Source organism: Halichoeres trimaculatus, unplaced genomic scaffold (assembly GCF_033239565.1).
Source record: "Halichoeres trimaculatus isolate MK-OKI-2021-1 unplaced genomic scaffold, fHalTri1.1 fHalTri1_scaffold_23, whole genome shotgun sequence".
NCBI classification, from domain to species: Eukaryota; Metazoa; Chordata; class Actinopteri; order Labriformes; family Labridae; genus Halichoeres; species Halichoeres trimaculatus.
The window spans coordinates 2757782-2776405 of record NW_027437201.1 but is presented as its reverse complement, the minus strand read 5'-3'; the positions used below and the strand labels follow the sequence as shown (position 1 = coordinate 2776405).

The window sequence follows — 18624 nt, the reverse complement described above, 5'->3', positions numbered from 1 at the left end:
CACAATTTGACTTCAATTTCATTTAAAAAGATAGGTCTTTCACTATAAATATATTTTTTGGGGCCGTGGTATTTCTCAAAATAATTGGGACTGCATAAAATCATATTTAAAACAAACTGTTAAACATTTCTACAGAGCGTGATGTTGCCTTTAAATTACCTCAAAAAACATCAGAACTTAAAGCTCCTGTGCAGATTTTTTCACTGATGATGAAACAGGATAAAAATAAAAGCAACATCTATTAATGAATAACAGAAACTATCAGTGACATCATTATTATATATATTATATCATATTTTCTCATGACTGTTGTCATCGTTAGGTGGTAGGTGTCAGATGAGACGCTTTGCTGAAAGCACAAAATTTAAAAAAGAAAACTGTTATAGTTAACTTTTACAAGAACTGGCTGAGACTTTTAATTTGTTTTGTTTTATTTCTTTAGAAAACACTTTCCTCACATCTACAGGACAAAATCAGAAAAGATGTAAGAGGTACCTGTTTGTCCACAGGAGCTTTAAAGTTGCACTTTAAAGGAAATGTTTTTTTTTTGTTTTTTTTCAATCTAGCAATGAAACAGGCTGAAATCAATAGTGATATGTCTTTGTAAGCAAAAAATAAATAATAAAAAAAAAAGTAATAATTTTCATCTCTGTACACATCACCACTAGATAGACTTTCGATAAGGCGCTGAACAGCATCTCCCAAAAAAGTGTTTTTTACTATTTTCTGTAACACCGATTGTTGAACAATGGCAGGATTAGATTATTTGTCAGAAAATATCATTCAGTAATACTAAATACATGTATTAAAGGCACAACTTTGTCTCCAGGGGGCGCCAAAATCCACACAACCCCAAAACATCCTTACAGGAGCTTTAAATCTGGGTCAGTTTAGAGAAATGTTCACGCACACAGATTCTCAAAGCAAGTATTTGTGTTATTTTTTAATTGCTTGATGATTAATGAACTTAACATTGATTTACTCCAAGGGGGATTTTTTTGATTTACAGTCCAATCATTGTAACACAAAAATAAAAAATCCACAGGGAAGACAAGGTTGAGAGAGGAAAACTGTGCCAGCCAATCAGAAGCCAGAAAAAGCCACAAGACAGATTTATAGCACTGGCATAAGGACTTGTATTGCTCCACCCTTTATTGGGAGACTTGAATCTGCACCCAGAACCAGGTCCTGAGCGTGCAGGGGAGCACGTGGCCCACAAGCTTCACCAGCTCCACGCGCTGCAGACTGCGGTGTCAGCCTGCCTCACCCGCCATTTTAATTGTTATATCTCCTCAGCCTTGATATGAGCAAAAAGGGAGGCCTGGGCAGAACCTGGCACATCAAAGGCTACCTCCCCTCGTCTTACAAGTTGCCTGTCTCTTTGGAGGCTTCGCACAGCCAGAGAAGGGGATTGGAGAGGCGGTGTGGATTCCCGGCTGGAATGAGTTTGATGGGCTAATTGTAGCCCCCAGTGGACACAGGCGCTCATCACAGAGGGGCCAGCGGAGTGGGGAGCAGGAGCTGCAGTGGCTGGAAAATACACCTGCTAGCTTTTTCCTTCATCTCTGGATTTCTGCACATGGTTCTCTTCTGCTTTTGATTTTACCATCCTGGTTTGAATTTATGGGTTTTAGGAATATTCCTCCATTCGAAACTCTTTTTTTGGACAGTTTCTCAGATTATTTGTGTTAATAGCTCAGTTTTTCCCTGTGCTGTCTGTCTTTCCTGGGTTTGTTTTGTTTATCTTCAGTGAGTTGAAATCCTTATCCACAAACTCTTTACTCCAGGCAATTATAGTGTAAGTTCATGACGCAAACACGGGCGTAATCCTACACAAAGGTGCATGTTAGTCTACATTCAAGCCTTCAGACTGTATAGACACAAAGCTTTTTAACGCACAAGCACCCATACAAACAAGAACAAAACCAACCAGATCATCTGCAGTGATCAAAAAGACTCTCAGAAGCTTTGAACAGTTCTTTCTTCTCCATCTGCATCAAACAGAAATCAATAGTCAAAACTTTTCAGCTCATGTATCGGTTTTATCTCCCATGGCCTCCTCTCTCCCTCCCTCCACCCTAAAAGCCAGTTTGGCAGTTGTACATTTAGCCACAAGAGCTAAAACGCAGTTAAAAGCAGAAAGGCACAAGGAGATGACACCAGCAAGGAAGCGGCTCGTGTTGGGAAGGGCCCTGGCTGGGAGAAAATCAATGGGAGGGAACACTTCCATACACGGAAACGGCACAATGGGAGGGAGAGGAGGGAGTAAAGATTCTTCTTCTTCTTTTTTTTTTTATACTGAAAAATGATGCATTTGTTTTACCCAGGGAGAGAAAAGCAAAGATGAGGAGAGCGAGAGGAAAAAAAAACACTCTTCTGAACATCTTTTGAAAAAAGCAAGTTCTTTGGTGAGGTTGAGTTGTGTGGTTAAGGTTTGTTTTATCCAACTGTGCGGAAGCGTGTGTAGCTGTCTTTCAGGTCTCTTTTTAGTCGAGGCGAGGAAAGACTACTCATGGCATGTTCAAGGGCACTCAGTGGACACGGATGCCCTGCAGGAGGCGGATTTATGAATACAACATGAGTAAACAGACACCTACATATACTATTAAAATAGTAAGCCTAGTACGTGGCAAGAGACCATCCTAAGTAGTAATTTGAGCTGGTCCGTAGCAATTCAACCTCCCTCTTCTGAGGGTCATTGATAAAGACTTGTGAAAAATCAGCCTTAATTTGCCTGATAGAGGAATGATTTGCACATTGGCGGTAATGTATTCCTGTGTGCATTCCTCCAATACAACCCTGCGAGTATTCAGTGTAGTGATAAAGGATTTTTTTACACAGCAGCTGTGAACAAAGAATACAATAGCGCACAAACTCGAAACACAATTCCAAGCCTGAGCCTTGAATGGCATTCAGACTTCACTGTGACTGAGCGAACCCATTCAGCAGGAGTGCGCGGCGGTTGGAGAGATGGTATCAAGTTGCCTGCAGATGGAGGTCAGTGTGACTGGCACAGTTGGCACCTTGGCACGGCAGCAGCGTGCTCCTGCAGCACTCAGCTCCGCTAAAGGATGCGTCGACTGAAGAGGCAGGAGGAGGGGTGGGGGGGTGGGTGGCTAGGGGAGCGGAGCGTTTTTCTCACTTCTTCTTTTTTTTATTGTCTGCGCTTCCTGTTTTGAAAGCCATTAAGGAGCAAATTTCCTCACAGCGAGAGGGGAGATGAAAAGGCCCCGTCTTTTGAAACATGTCCAAGCGCAAATGTGAAAAAGAGGGGGAATGATAGCTATCTGTAAACATCTCTGTCGAGGGGTCGACGGAAAAGGAATTGTGAGGGAATGATACATTCATTTGCGTTTTTTTTTTTTTTTTTTTGATTTGCTGATGAAAGGGATGCTGCCGTTTTTTGTTCCAAGCCAGCTGTATTGCTCTATTCACAGCCACGCTAATATATCAGGGCAGGCTCACATAACTACACAGCCACCACCCCCCGATCCCCCCTTCCGAAAATGCTTTGTGACATCTGCATCCACACATGTCTGCATTCACTGCAGCCAGTGAGTATTTATAGACGGGCCCGGTTTTGTGGTCCATTGATCCCTGCAGGTTCTCTGATCACAAAACTGTACTTTTAAGCAGCTTTAATGTGGCATCAGAAAGGTAATCTGTGTTTTTGAACCCAGAGCACCTGAGGTTGCCTCCACAACATGAACTGGCTGTGAAGACTCCATCAGGCTCTTTGCACATCTTCACTTCTGGGTCCATTTTTCTCTGTCACAGCTGTCTTTTTTGTCATGTATCAGTTGGCATTCTCCATATTTACCCCGGTTTCCTCTCAGCCTAGCTTCTCGAGAGTAGCGCTAGCTTGGTGCAGCAGCCTCTCCTCCTCCCTCTGTTCTTCCTCCTCCCTCCTCTACCCCTCACTGCCCCCGAGCCTGGCCAGTCTGTGCCTCTTAATAAAACTGACAGGCTCTAATTGGGCTTAATTGCACCCTTCGGGCGTCGTCAAAAGGAGTGTTGCTAAACAAACTGCAGGGTCTGCAAGCAGGCCAGCCAGTCTAACGGCAGCACATTGGCCGCTGAGCTCATGCCTGCATGTATGTGTACAAACCGCCAAAGTGTGTTGTGTAAATGCAGAGCATGTGAGGGTATAATAGCGCATTTAGGAATGTGCATGAGTAAGCATCAGATTTAATTGCGTGGCTGTACGTGCGCCGAGGTTGGATGGGATGTAGCGAACCATTCATGCCTCACGTTGAGCCAGCGGAACAAGAACTCACAAGTCAGAGAATCTCATGCATTCGAGCAGGCAGCATCATCTGACTGTGAGTGTGTGAGCGCCAGCAGTCGACGACGCCACAACAAGAGTGCGCCTCTCTCTTTGAGGAAGTGTGTGCAACTTCAGGTGGAAGGAGAAGCTTCTTTTTTAATCTGGAAAGCTGGTTTAAAAACAGATGCTGCGCTGCATCCCAGTAGCACCACCTCCTGGTTGACGGACAGGAGCGGCCCCCATCGAACGCAGTCTGACTCAGGGAGGTGGTGCGGCAGCTCGCCACATGGGCCTTTGCAGGGTCACTGAGCACAATCGATGGAGAGCTCCAGATGCAATTGAGTCATTGAAATGGCAAAGCCTAACCTGTGTGTGTGTGTGAGCTGAGAGATGGCGCTGACCCCTAAAGCTGGGAGGAAAAAGCAGAGATAATCACATTGAGCACAGCACTGTGCTAAAAATCTTCTCGCCATTTGTTCCTTCCTCCTGCCCTTTGAGCTATTTACTCATTACAGCCTTTCACAGCCCGTTAGTCTTTGAGAAAAGTTTTCCTTTTGTTTTGAAGCTCGACAGGAAAAAATGCCACAAACAGGATGATTTCTATTGTGCGAGCAGGTTAGGCTAGCGAAGACGCAGGGAAGGATTCATCCACTGTGTTTTTGTTCTGAGCTTAAAAGTCGTGTAATGATGCAGTAGCTGAGCTGGAGGCCCCATAAAGACTGGAAGGGCCTCATTTCAGCGGCCTGCTGCTGCTTCCAGTGCCCGACTAACCGGCTCGGTCACCCCCTTCTTTTAGGAAAAAGAGGCAGAGCACATAATTAAGATATATAACCCAGGGTGGACTGAATATATAGACTGAAAATATAGAGGAGCAGAGCAGTCGGCCTCAATCACAGCCTGTGGTTGACTGTTTGGCTGCAGACCTGTGTGAGTGTGCGTGTGTGTGAGTGTGTGTGTCTGTCAGCAGTCTGAGCAGCATGCTATAAAAGGCTGGTGAGTCGAGCCGTAGCCTCTCTGTGTGTCGGGGTCACAGTGAGCCAAACTGTTTGTGCAAGTACACGTACACAAACTCTACGCGGGTATTCCATGTGTGTGTGTGTGTGTGTGAAGGATACAACCTCCCTCACTGACCCAGAGCTCCTTCCCCATCCCGTCTCTCCGTATTCATCCCTGTAGTAATATATAATCCTGCTGTCTCGGGCAATAGTGTGTATCTGAGAGGACACATCCTGCTGCTCCTTGACTTCACACACACACGCACACACACACACACACACACACACACAGTTTGCAGCTCACGCCTCAGTTGTTTCAGTGCTTTGTCACTCTCTAATGATAACTATCCATCAATGGTCGGGGCGTCGCTCGTGGAAATGAAGATGGATTGAATTAGCGCTGAGCGCTCTGGCCGCTGCATTGCGGTGGCAACCCGTAATTACACTGTCAGGACCATTGAACCCCCCCTCAACCAGACGTTGAACTTAACACATTCACACCAGTGTTGATTACAAGGTCTCTTAGTCGGGGCACATCCACATCATGTAGTTCCTAATGGCGAGTGAAAGGCCCAGTCATTTGTGGAGGATTAGCGTAGCGTAGCGTGTTTGCATCAGTTTCAGTGTGTTGAAGCTAGGCCGCTGCACGTTTGTTGTAAAGATGACGCAGTCTGGCTCTCACACAAGACGTTCACCATCTCTCTTTTGAAGAAGATTTGCTTTAAAAAAAAAAAAAAACAAGCACAAACAACCCAAGTCTCCCCTGCCCATCACGTCCTCTCTTCAGGAAAATGAAAATTGGCCTGAAGTGTTTGTTATTAAATCCGTCCGGGGGAAACTCCAGGAAATGGACTTTAATTTCATATAGAGGCACATGACTCGGAGGATCTTAGCGAACCAATTAACCTCACCTCAGCTCATTAAAAACTCTCCTTTCATGGCCAGAAGCAGCGACTCATCTGCTAACACGGGACATGAAAGCGCAAATTTGTCCATCCAAAACTCTTAAAAGTAATTGGAAAGGTAGATACGGAGGGGCCAGTAATCTGGTGACACGAGCTAACTCGAGTGAAGTGAAAAGTAGAGGTGATTATTGGGAACAGACACGCTTATATAACTCTGAACATGCTATCAGCTCGGGAAGGGCAGGAGTTCTTCAAATTACCCCTCAGGATTAAGACAATTTCAGTGAAGGTCAGCGTGTGGTTGAGGGGCAGGATGAGTGAAAGAGCAGAAACAAATCCTCCATGATAAAGAGGATACGCAACTTATTGACAGGAGGATTGCTCTCCAAATTGTTTCTGGGAAAACCTGCAGCGCTCTGAGGACGAGCATCAAATTTTATTTGATGTGTTTGTGAAAAATAGTGGGATATTTTGTGAGAAAACTCAGCGTTTTTGCTTCAAAATGAATCCTTCTGTTCAAAGATTGTGTTTTTTTCTGCCTTAAAAAAATGAGTTCAAGAAAATATTTCTCATTTTAACCCCATATTTCCCGGAGACAGGTGTTTTTATTTCCTGTTTTGGTTCGACATTTTCAGCCCTCGTCTGGGGTTTTCTCTTTTAAACTCATTGAAAGTCCATTTGTGTCGCCCAACAAAAAACATCCATATTACTCATAAGTTCAAAATGAGGGAGCAGTAATTGCGTGCGCACACGTAGCATTATTTCCAGGCCTTTGTTAAAACTATCTAATAGGTTAATGGCATTGAGAGGAGCCATTCAGCTCTCTCCACGCCAGCATGTGTGGTGTGTGTGTGTGTGTGTGTGTGTTTCTGGCGTGTGCTTTCACAAAGTGCATGCATGTCTTGGCTCACACTGTGCACACTCATCAAGCCACATGCAAACAACCAATCTCTTGTCATCTGCATCACAATAATTACAGGGAGATAAACACACCATTTGACCATTTTCACAGTGATCTAATCTGGAGCCGGGCGGTGAGAGCGTACGGGGGAGATGATCAAATCCCTGCTTAATGGAGGCGATCACTACTGTGTGTTCAGGATTTAGCAGACAGACGTGCTACATGTGCATCTCCTCTTCTGTTTTTTTTTTTTTTTTGTGTTTAGGACGCCTGCTTCATCGCTTCAGCCACATTCTTCAGCAGAGAGATTAAAATGATTTCATATTTGGAGCCGTTTACAGCTGCATTAAGAGGGAAACGAGTGCAGGCCTTTGTCTCGAGGTCAGAAGTGTATTAGTTACAGCTCCATCGCTCCACGCGTTTCTATCTCCCTTTAGCTAGAAGGCAAACAGCCTCCGAAATCTGATTAGCCTCCATTATAAAGAGTGATATTTTCATCCCGTCGCTTCTCGGCACTGCGTCAGAGCATTCCCTCGCTTTTAATGCCGGGAAAGGCCCGCTCCTTTGACAGATAGTAGATACTCCCAGCATCACTTGTTTGGACATTTCTGTCTTTTGTGACATGGAAGAAAAGACGGGCAAGAAAATAAAAAGCAGCTAAATAATGTCAAAAGATCAGAAATCAATGGGGCCGGAGGAATGTGATCCGCATGGCTCCGAAAGCGACCAACCCTCTGCCTCTGTCTCCCCCCGCCCTCCACCCGGCCTCCCATCACGAGTGTCTTTCCTCAGCCACTAAAGTTGCTTTTGTTCACCCCCTCAGAGATGTAACTCAAGCTTGAGGAAGCCGTCTGACAGTGTTTGGATATCGGCAAAAAATAGCCTTTTACTTAAAGGTTACGGGCCGAGGTTTATTGAGTTACACGTTCATCAGTGATGGAGGCAGAAGAGTTGAGCTGCGTTAATGTGGAGTTTTGTGTTTCACATTTTGATGTAAGTGCGACGTGAAGGAGCAGGAAGTGATCAATGAGGGAGTGGATGAAATGGGAGTTTTTAACATGGAATTGTTTTATTTTTTTATCCACTAAAAAAAAACCTAATGTGAAAAATTAACTTCCTGTAAGACTGATAGATTTTGATGATGATGGATTGCAAGAAAAATATGAGGAACCAATTTTTAAATCAGTTTCTTTCACCTCACTGATTCTGAAAAGACCAATTTATTTTATATTTCTTATTTTTTTACATTTATCAATAAATTAAACGCACAGAATTCATTTATATTAGGTAGAATGAATAGAAAAAAATACATTTTTAAATTTTCCAATGCTCACAAAAATTAAATTTAATGAACAGACATGAAAGGAATTGAATAACCACTTTAAAAAAAGACATTTTAAAGATAAAATGTGTCTCAGAATGAAACTCTGAATGCCGTGTAGAGATGGATATTAAAGAAAGATAAATACTCCAGCTGCCAAGTGTAATATTTCTTTAATCTGATAATAGCTCCCCTTGTTGGATAAAAATAGACACTGCATTTATCTTGGTCTAGTATTTTTGTGAAAGCAGCAGGTCACACGCGGGTGTCTTTATCGCCTCCTTTTAGAGAAATGTCGGAGTCCCTTTAGAACGATTTTTACGGGTTACACCAGAGTTTACAGTGTAGGGTTTCAACTTCTGTGGAAGTTGTGATCTGTACTAATGAGAAAAAGAAAATGCAGCAGCACAATGCTTTGTGTCACCCACTGAGGCTGAGAGATAGACACAGGATTAAAAAAAAACGAAAGAGGGGGAAAAAAACAATTTCTGGACATTTCTAGGAGATAAATTTAATTTCTTTGCTATTTGGAGGTCTTCTTTGAAAATGCAATTGTAATGAACACATTCAAAACTGGAGAATAGATTTACCCTCGGCTTCAAATAAGTCGGCGTTATCGGACTCTGTCATTCGCTCCTTCCCATTTTCGAGCTGCTAATTGATGTTTTTGATGTCGGCGAGAAAATTGAAGAAAATGTCATGTGTGAACCGGCGCGGAAGTTAATAAGATTGACTTCGTTGACTGAATTCACAATGAGCGACGGAGAGGCGTGTAATGGGGACTGCTGCGAATTCGCCAGTCCATCTGGCGAGGGATGAAATCGACACCTAGCAGGAGCGGGCCCGTGGAGGTTGATACGGAGGGACCGAGCGCTCGGGATGCCCCCTTCACCCCGAAAAATCCCGTCTTTTTCTTTAGCCCCGCCGCGGTGGCTGGCAGTTGGGTTTCGTTTTTTGTTTCCCACTGATTGGAGTGCAGAAGCAGCTGTTTTTCCAGAGGGCTGCTTAGCCCCGCTCGGGCCCGGCTTCTCCTCGGAGTCGTCTCCCAGGGCCACGTCCTTCCAAACAATGCTCGTTCCTTCTGCTGTTTTGAGTCTGAAAAGCCGCAGAGCTTTATCGGGGTTAGATTAAGATGTGGCTAAAAAGATGCACCGATATCAGTTAGGGTCATTGCATATGTTTGGCCAATGTGTAACAGAGCCTGAACTTAAATCCCCTGAAATAAAAGGATAGAAGCACCACCGGGGTCGCTCCATCTTGAGCCATTTATGGAGCGCGGGCTGAAAGCCAAACGTAGACTCTGCTTCTCTTTCTGAATTCATCGAAGACCAAATTACTCTGAGAATTTTCTAATTGTAAATCAAATAATGCTATAATATTAAAAGGTGTTTATGTGTTGATTCAAACTAACGTGAGGTATAATGGGGTCTGCGTTTTTAATTGGGGCACGGATTAGCCGAGTTTGGTTCAATGCTTCTGATTATTTCTCCCAGTCTAAAGGGGACTGAGATAAACCCCTAATACGGCCAGTACCCCTAAGCGCTCTCCTTTTTGAAGACACCAAACAAAAAAAAAAAAAGTGGCCTCTGCTAGCGTTCGGCCCTCCGAGGATCGCGGATAAGGGACATTATTCTCAGAATAGGCAATTAATTCCGCTGGCAACGATCGGTTAGAGCGTCTTCCCCCCACCGCCCCTCCAAATGCCCTCCTCTCCACCCTCCACTCGCCATTTGAAATGCTAACACAATGAAATATTTTCCTATTGGTCCGTGTCCCTCGGCTAAGCCAGCGCCGCGGGCGAAGAATTTCATCGACTGATGAGACCACAGGCATGCCCGATAAAAAGGTTAACTGTACGTGACACGCACTCCAAGCAGCCGGCGCTACCTTGAACTCTCAAGTTCTGTAACTTTTATTTGACTTTTTATTGTTAGCGAGGCCGGGCTTGTTTGGCCGTGGAGGCCAGGACTGAGCCTGTTTGTGTAGCTGAAAAAGAATAACATGACGCGTTATTATTATTTTTTTTAAATAAAGCAATTTACCATTTTTTCATCCTGGTTTTCCTGTGATGACATTCTGCCGATCAGTTTTTTATCGTTCACTGATTTTTTTCAAACAAGCACTTGGAGCTATAATCAAATGAAACGCGTTTAAGATGATAACACAGAACAGTGCTATCCACGCTGCATCGTGCTTCATACGGCGTGATTGAGGAATTAATTGGTAAAACGGTAAAATGATTCAGCGTGATGGAAATGGAATTGATTAATAGGAATAAATTAAAAAAAAAGGATTTGTCCGCACACTGAATTATTTTGACTCTGAAGCCATGAAAACCTTTGCTTTGGTTTGCGTGGTCCCCTCCACACGCTGTGCATTTTGTTTCCATTGTGTTGTGTTTCACAATAGCCTGGCTGTGCTGCGCGGGAATAAAGAAGGATCCAGGATGGCACATTTCTTCTTCCACCTTCAGGGAAAGGCAAGGTTGACTGCCAGAGAGGAGTGGGAGGAGGCTTCCAGGCTGTTTTTAAATTGTTAGTAAAAGATATATGGGCACAGAAAAGGTATGGCTGCTGCAGTACCCCCCTTCCACACACACACACACACACACACACACACACACACACATGCAGAGTGCTGTGCGAGGACTGAGGCAGGTGGCTCCCCATGGCTGCAGCTTCATGACAACATGCCATTAGAAATAGCAGGCCTGTTGATCAATCCTGCCGACATGACAGCTTCGCCGCGAGGCCCGGCTCTTTGAGTGCCGACGCCGCGGCAGCTCCCTCTCCCGTTTCTCCCCACTAATTGGTGAAGGTTTCTCTTATATATGCTCGTGGCACAGGGCTTTTTTTTTCTCCTCCACCACCTCCTCCTCCTCCTCCTGCTTTTCTTCTTTTTCTCCCTCTCCCTCTTTTTTTTTCTCTTTTTTAGCTGCTGCTTCTCCCCCTCTGATGCCACCCGTTTTTCTCCCCCTCTCCCCTCCTCTTTCCATATATCTATATATATAAAAAATAATTTTTCTGTTTTTCATTTTAACATTGTCACATTGGAAGCGATATCTTTGGGTGAGATATTGCGAGTGTGTTGAGTAAAGGGATGTGTGTGCCGCGGGCTCTGTTCGTTCTGTATTTTTGTGGGACTACTGGAGCTGGGATTTGACATTGACTCTAGGCAATGTGCATCAGCACCACATTTACACAATGGGGATCATCAGGGGGAGAAAAAATTACATCTTTGTCAGGTGAAAGGAAGGAGAAGCAGGCCTTTGATATTATTGCATTTTTTAATTGCATGCTTTATTTTGACAATTCCAGCGCGGCTTCTAAAAATACTATATCCATAATTAAGTGACACTGTGTCATTTACGTTGAAACTCATTTATTCCTGCACAAACAGCTGTGTTGCAGAATCCACATTTGTCTTTATTTGATTTATCACGTAATCCCCGTCTTTCTCATCAAACAGAATTAAGTTGCAAAACGTCAAAACAATTGTCAGGAAACGGCTGCGTGTTGCTCGCTGACTTGTCACGGCAACACGGGGCTGCGTTTCTAATTCCACCAGTTTTTTTTTTTTTTTCCTTTTTTTTTAGATGGCGCATCACTCTTTAACGCCACCCACTCTGAATCACTCCCAACTAAACAAATGAGGGGGGAGATAAGCACACATTAAATGTTTAACTGTCTCACATTTGTCATCTGTTTTACCCCTCTTAATTAAACAGACGCAGCTTAGCCCCGGCACTCCAAGTACACACACATAAACACACACACACACACACACGCTCAGGCTGTGAGCACTGGAGCCTGAGCGCAAACACTGTCCTGCCGATGATTAATTTAGCCGTTAATATTTATTTTGTCGGTCTTGCTTGGTTAGCGGCTCAGTGGAGGGTGAACCTTCTCAGAAAATAAGAAGAGAAAAGAGATTTTTTTGTTTATTTTCTGACATTTGTCTCATGATTGTTTTATTTTGGAGGGAAAAAAAGGAGAAGTCTGGACTGGTTGTGATTTGTGTCTGCCTCAGTGTATTATAGTGATACAGCGCATGTTGAAAACATTAACTACTACCTCCACCCAGTGGCACAAAGTGAAAAAAAGGCAGGTGTGATTGGCAGCACACAGTATTTAATGTAGTGGGAAGAGTTGCCTTAAGCGAGGAGGGGGATGTATTCAGAACACAATGGTGCTGCTATCTCCCTCTCTGCATTGTCTCTCTCATCGCCGACCTTATTACATGCCGTATTTGGCATGAAGAATCCCCTTCTTATCGGCGCTGAATTTTAATGCCACTACGCTTAGATGGCCGCCTTATTCTAGTAGTTGTTTTGACATCATATTGCATTTTCTGTGTGTGTGTGTTGGTTTATTATTTCTCCGAGAATCAGAAAAGGAGATCTGTCTGCACCACTGTACACTCTCACTTTGCTGACTGTTCTGTTAAATTGTGATGCTTCGCCGCTTCTCGGGGCATCAGCAGACGAGGAGGGAAAGGAGGAGAAAAAGGAGAGCAGGAGAACCGGGCCCGGGGTGAGCGGTGAGAAAAGAGGAAAGCAGAGCAGAATTGGGGGGTTCTTTCTCTAAAGCCCCCTCTCCAGATCGGAGGAGCAGAGCGGGGATCAAAGTGGCTTGTTTTATGTGGCTGGCGCGACACTTTGAAGTCCCCGAGTCACCTACAGCACTCACTTCATCAAGTTCACTAGTGTCTTAATAGCAGATCAATAAGTTTCAAAGTCAGAGAGTTAATTTGATACCAGCGCTGATGTGATCACGCTGGGCCACAGAGCCGCTCCCCTCTCGTCTCCCTCTTCCCCCGTCTCTCCTCCTCACCTAGATTGGACCTGTTTTAGGCTCTCAACTTGAATTAAGCCGCGCTGGGATTCTGTGTTCGGTGCCTTTTTTCATATATGTGAACACTTAATCAGAGCCTCGGCTTGTGTCACAGATTTTAAAATAATATTTATTTATAACTCAAGATTTTTGACATTTTTATCCTACATTTTCTATCTCTTTTTTTTTACATTTGCATTATTTATTCATGTGAAAAAATATGCTTTGAGCTGCATGAAAGACGGTTTGATTCTCTGATAATTTGAGCAATAATTAATCAATTTATTTGCCTTGAAGAAATTTTGAAAACACCCAAATTAATGTGACAAAATGATGAATTAATTTTAGAATAATCCAAATTTCCAGGCCCTGTTGAAATGATATTTCTCCTTTTCTGCTGAATTGGATGAAAACTAAAAAATTAAACATCTGGTCTAATAAATAAAACTTTCAGCTTTAATTGGAAAATGTTTTTTTAATAATTATCCTCCTATAGATAATATTTAGCACCAAATTAACTGAGTATATCAGGGTGAAATTTAAGGTTTCAAATATAAACAAAGCGCTAAAAAATAATCTCTGCGAAGCCGACGGCTTTCCCGGATTGGAAGAATCAGGGAAACGCAGCGCCGCCGTCGAATGCGGGCTTTTCATTTCAAGAAAAAGCAGCACCATCTGTATTTGGTTCTGCGACACCAGCGAAAGGCTGGATCAGCACCTGGAGAACAAAAGGCCAATTTAGTATGTTCATCTAAGGGTTGCTAATGGTATTATGGAGCCGGCAGGGTGGTGGGCAGGGGCCCGGCGCTCCAAGGTGAGCCCGCAGCTTGACCTCCGCACTCACACCAATTCACTGCACTGCTGGCATTAGTGCCCCACATCTGCCGTTTCTCCTGCGATCCGTTCTATACTATCTTTTTCATTTTATAGATGTATAGGAAATAGAAAAAAATGCTTTAACTCAACTCAAATACGATTCAGAATGGTGTGTTTCAGTGCGAAATCATTAAAAGGAGTAAAAAAAACTAGATAGTTGTCAGAGAGGTTTGGATCTGCTCGAGAAGCTCGGCTGTGTTCCTTAGAATTTGCGATATGAGAAAAAAGAAGAGTTTGCTTTTGAAAAACAGGCAAAAGAAACGGATGCTTTGTGTACAGAGGAGTAAAGAAGATGGCACGTCATCTGCTTAATTTTTCAGGACAGGTACTGGAAGGAATTTTTTGTTCAGATTTAAGAGAGTTTCATATTTTAAAAACCCACTCCTGAAAAAAAAAGAGCAGGAAAATTGGAATGCCGTGGTTATTTAGAGAGGGTTTGAAATTGTGCGTTGTGACATTTTTGATGACGGTTTGGGAAATTGTGCAGAGAGCCGTCTTTGACGGAGCGGCGCTTCCCGGTGTGAGGCTGTTTCTGCTGGGAAGCGGGTGGCGGAGGGCTCCTGGATGGAGCTGAAACGCTGCAGTGGGTGGTGCTGGTGGAGGCTGCCTGTGTGGTCCTCAGCGGTCGCTGCTCCAGCGGGCTCTGCCGGGAGAGATTGCTGGAGGTCCCGGGATTTTAATGAATGTTTCATGTTAGATTTAGAGCCGGCGTCACTCACGCTGCAGCGCTCCTACATCTTATTTCTCTTAATGTTCCAACAAAAGGTGAAAAAGTAAATCCAGATCTCCTTGTAGGAAGAAAATCAAGGAGAATTAATCCGTTACATTTCATCAAAAGAGAAAAAAAGGAGCTCTTTTGATTGAAATATTTCAGAAATGATAAGAATAATTTGTAATTTATGATTTCAGTCTCTGAAAAATTGTTAAAATTAGGAGTGAAAATATTTCTATATTCCTCTCCTTTTTTCTCGAGGTTCCTGCTGTTCGTGCACCATGAAATCTTGCTTCATTAAAAGTGTATTAATCTTGTCTCGTCTCATGGGAGGTACCTTAAGATGATGCTGTGTCTTTTTCTTTAAATTGTTGGAGGAAAAAAAAAAATCTCCCAGATTTGGTCCCTGTCAGTCAGAAATAATTGTGTGCTTAATCTTGTCCCTGATGGATGACTTGGAGTTCAGCAATGGGCCAGCTCCAATGACAAATACAATATTAATATTCATTAACTGCTTTGACAATGCTAATTTTGATGCAGTAGTAAAGGGCCTTCCAAAGTTAGCGGCCAAAGCATCAGAGCTGAGCAAGGTGGCAAGATAATTTGTGCTGCTTTGCTGAGCTGAAGGCTTTTAAAGTCTTAAGCAGGGGAGAAAAAAAGGCTAGGTACCACAAACAAAATAAAAGAGAAAGGGAAAAAGTTCAGACGCATTGGAAACCAGGACTGTGGAAGTAATACGATCAAGAGACGGCTACAAAAATTTGACACCTCCAATGCTGCATCTTTGAGCAAATATTTTTTTTATTTAAACAAAAAAACCTTACAACAAAAAAGGAGCACAACATGGTAAGTCAGCACATTCTCGTTTTTTTGTTTAATCTTTTTGATCTTTTCAATTATCGCTATTTGAAGATCAATAGTCATTTTTTCTCTGCTGTGGTTAAAAGGCTCACAGCGGTGGTATAGTGGATGGTCGGATCACGGCTTTAAGAGTGGGCTTCCTCTCTTCAAGCCACCAGTTGGCCGGGTTGAATTTTTCTAATGCCAGCTCTCCTGAAAAGCAGACGAGGCTGGGGTTGATTTATTGGTGTTTTTGTTTTGTTTTAACTGCGGTTTGTTGGCTTGTTGTGTGGCAGGTTTTGACTTTGGAGTTTGGGGTTCCTTTTCTCCTTCAGCTGTCTTCAGAGAGTTGAGGATGGGGAGAGTTTGGGGTGCAAAAGCGGCACCAGAATGACATCTCTTTTGCCGGTGAATGTTTGCTTTTTGTCGGTTTTGTTTGGCTGTTTTTTTTGCGGGGGGTTCCTGCGTGAAATATTGGGGCTACCGGCGGGCAGGACTGACACCCTTTGCCCCGGATCGGAATGCTTTCTCTCACCTTTTTTTCCCTGACACCTCTTCAGCCCGGCGTTTGTGTTTTTGCGTTTAATTTAGTGTGACTAGCGGTGAATGGAGCGTGGCTAGTTTTGGGGATTAATGACATGACGAGAGACACCCCGCTGCTTGAGTTTAGCCAAGTTAGGGCAACTCCTATAGACGGCACTCCACTACCTTTATGTCTGCCAAGCCCGCTGAATGAAAGCCTCTCTTCTTTCTCTGCCTCTTTTTTGTTGTTCTTTCAACTTATCAAAGAAAGAGAGATGGACACAAAAGAGCTTATTAGGGGGGATATGAAGATGGGCGAGGGGGAAAGAAAGAGGGAGTCCCCGGTCAGGCGCGGAGAGGAGCAGCGCAGCCTGAGTGTGCGTTTGAAAGCGTGAGGGGGGCTGAGAGTGAACAGTCGGCTCCGGCCACCGGCTCCCGGTCCCTCTCTTTCCGCTCTGGGACCCGACAAGCTGCCGTCCTAAGTCGCTCCAGCGCACCTTGGCTCCTCCGGCCGCTTCTCTTATCGGCTCAACCCATCGGGCGTTAGCGAGGGGGGCTGCCGTAGATGAGGTGCTGCCCCCCAGTGGATTAGTGGCTGACATGGTGGTGGGAGTCTGCTTGGAGTCTGTGCACTACCACGAGTGCCAGCATGCTTGTTTTAACCAGGAACCGAGCAGCATCCCAAATACAGCTCTTTTAAATGGTAAGACTTTTCAACATTTTAATTACCGCTCTGCTTGATTCTCTGCTGCTTGTTTGGCTTTAAATATTATTTCTAGATTGAATTTATTCATTGGATATTTTTCTTGGCGTTTGGCAATTTATTACACTTATGTTGCTAAGTGACAGATTGACAATTTGGATAATGAAAGGCAGTGTTTGATTGCTTTGTCTTGACAGCCTGACAGGGCTGTATTATTCTATAAGACATCAAACTAAATATGATTATTTTTAATGTGTTGTAAAATGAATTTATATTGAATCCAATCATTTTAAGGCATTATTTACATTGGAGTAATTTCAAATATTATACCTTGTATTTACATTTAGATTTAGGTCATTTTTCCTCAACGCCTCATCAGCTGCTCTGAGCGTTAAACGTAAATAAATCAGAGGTTTTTAAAATTTATGCTTTGAATCTTTTTTTCAATTTTAATCAAATTTGATGTCTTAAAGTAAATTAATTGTAGCATGATTATGATAGTAAAAGGAGTTGTTGGCTCGTAGTGTTTCCTCTGTGTGGTTTCTTCCCGTGTTGTCTGAATTTATCTGAAAAACAAACGGCTCTGTAAAGGTCAGAGGCCGTTCCGTTCGCTTGTTTTGTCCAGGTTTTTTTTGTTTTGTCTTTTTTTGTTTTGCACACTCACGGGTCTCGTGCGAACATCTCAGACAGTACAGAGGAACAGAGCACTTTTCTCCCCCTCCTGCACGCTCTTGTGTTATGGACGTTGATGCCATTGTGGTCCGGTGATTGGGAGCTGTCCATCACTCGCCGGCGAACTGGCAGTTTACTTAAGAAAGTGCACGTGGGACAAAAGGAGATGGCAGGAGCGTGGCAGGCCGGCTGAATGGAGGGAGGGCAGGCAATTAGCCGCCGCCTTGTCGGGGCTCTTTTACTTGTCAAGCTGGAGCCCCTGTGCTATTGTCCGAGCTGTGTAAAGGACATTCCCAGGGCTTTGTTTTGGCTTTAAGGGCCTCAGGACTGCCTGCTGCAGGCCAGGGGACGAGCGGCTCCTCACAGCGACACAGGCTGAGTGAGGACAGCAGAGAGGAGGGATGTCAGTAAGTTTCTCACATTTCAAACACAAAACTCTGGCTAGATATTTACCTCTCGTTGCCTCTCATGTTCTAAAACATTTCTTTAATTTTTCCCAACATTTTAAAATCTCCAAACATTAATTGATCATTTTTTATTTTCTTGATAACAAATTTCTCATTTAACAACCTTCATCAGATCAGATTAAAAATAAATTAAATTTTACCGTGCACAGATGGAAATAATTTCCTCTATAAATATTTAATTTGTCATGGTCATTAGTCAGGTTCAGGTTGTTAGAGGTTATTAAAGGTAATTAAAGTCTGACAAGGAGAGTTTATTAAAGATTAATAACTGAAAATTATCCATACATTTACAAACTCTTTACTCTGTCATTTTTAATCATTTAAAGTTTATTTAAATATTTTCTAAATTCTAAAGATGTTGATAAATTAAATTCACAATTTTTTAATGCTCCTTTATTAGATAATAAAATCTTCCTTATAATAAATATTTAATGTACAATTGAGAGTTAAAAAAAATACAGTTTATTTTAAATTTACAAAAAAAAAATGGATTGATTTTTATTTTCTGTTTATCTTGGGAAAATTTCAGGCTTAAATTTAATTTCCTACAATAAAATTCTCAAAGCCACTTTTGAAGAAAATCCCCCCTGACTGCATTTTGTTTGTTTTTA

At 43.1% G+C, this 18624-nt stretch overlaps 1 protein-coding gene across 14 annotated transcripts in view; it reads left to right on the top strand.

Moving 5' to 3' along the window:
- Nucleotides 1-18624, top strand: part of tcf7l2 (transcription factor 7 like 2) — a 100524-nt gene that overhangs the window by 54902 nt on the left and 26998 nt on the right. The window contains exon 1 of one of the 14 annotated variants that reach the window (XM_074663996.1): nucleotides 15350-15655. The exons of 11 other annotated variants lie outside the window; for them this stretch is intronic. In XM_074663996.1, coding sequence (XP_074520097.1) covers nucleotides 15653-15655 — 3 coding nt within the window. In that variant the 5' untranslated portion in view covers nucleotides 15350-15652. Of the gene's footprint in view, nucleotides 1-15349; nucleotides 15656-15864; nucleotides 16875-17666; nucleotides 17954-18624 lie in introns of those variants that run through there. 2 more of the 14 variants (XM_074663995.1, XM_074663994.1) reach the window with 2 other exon arrangements.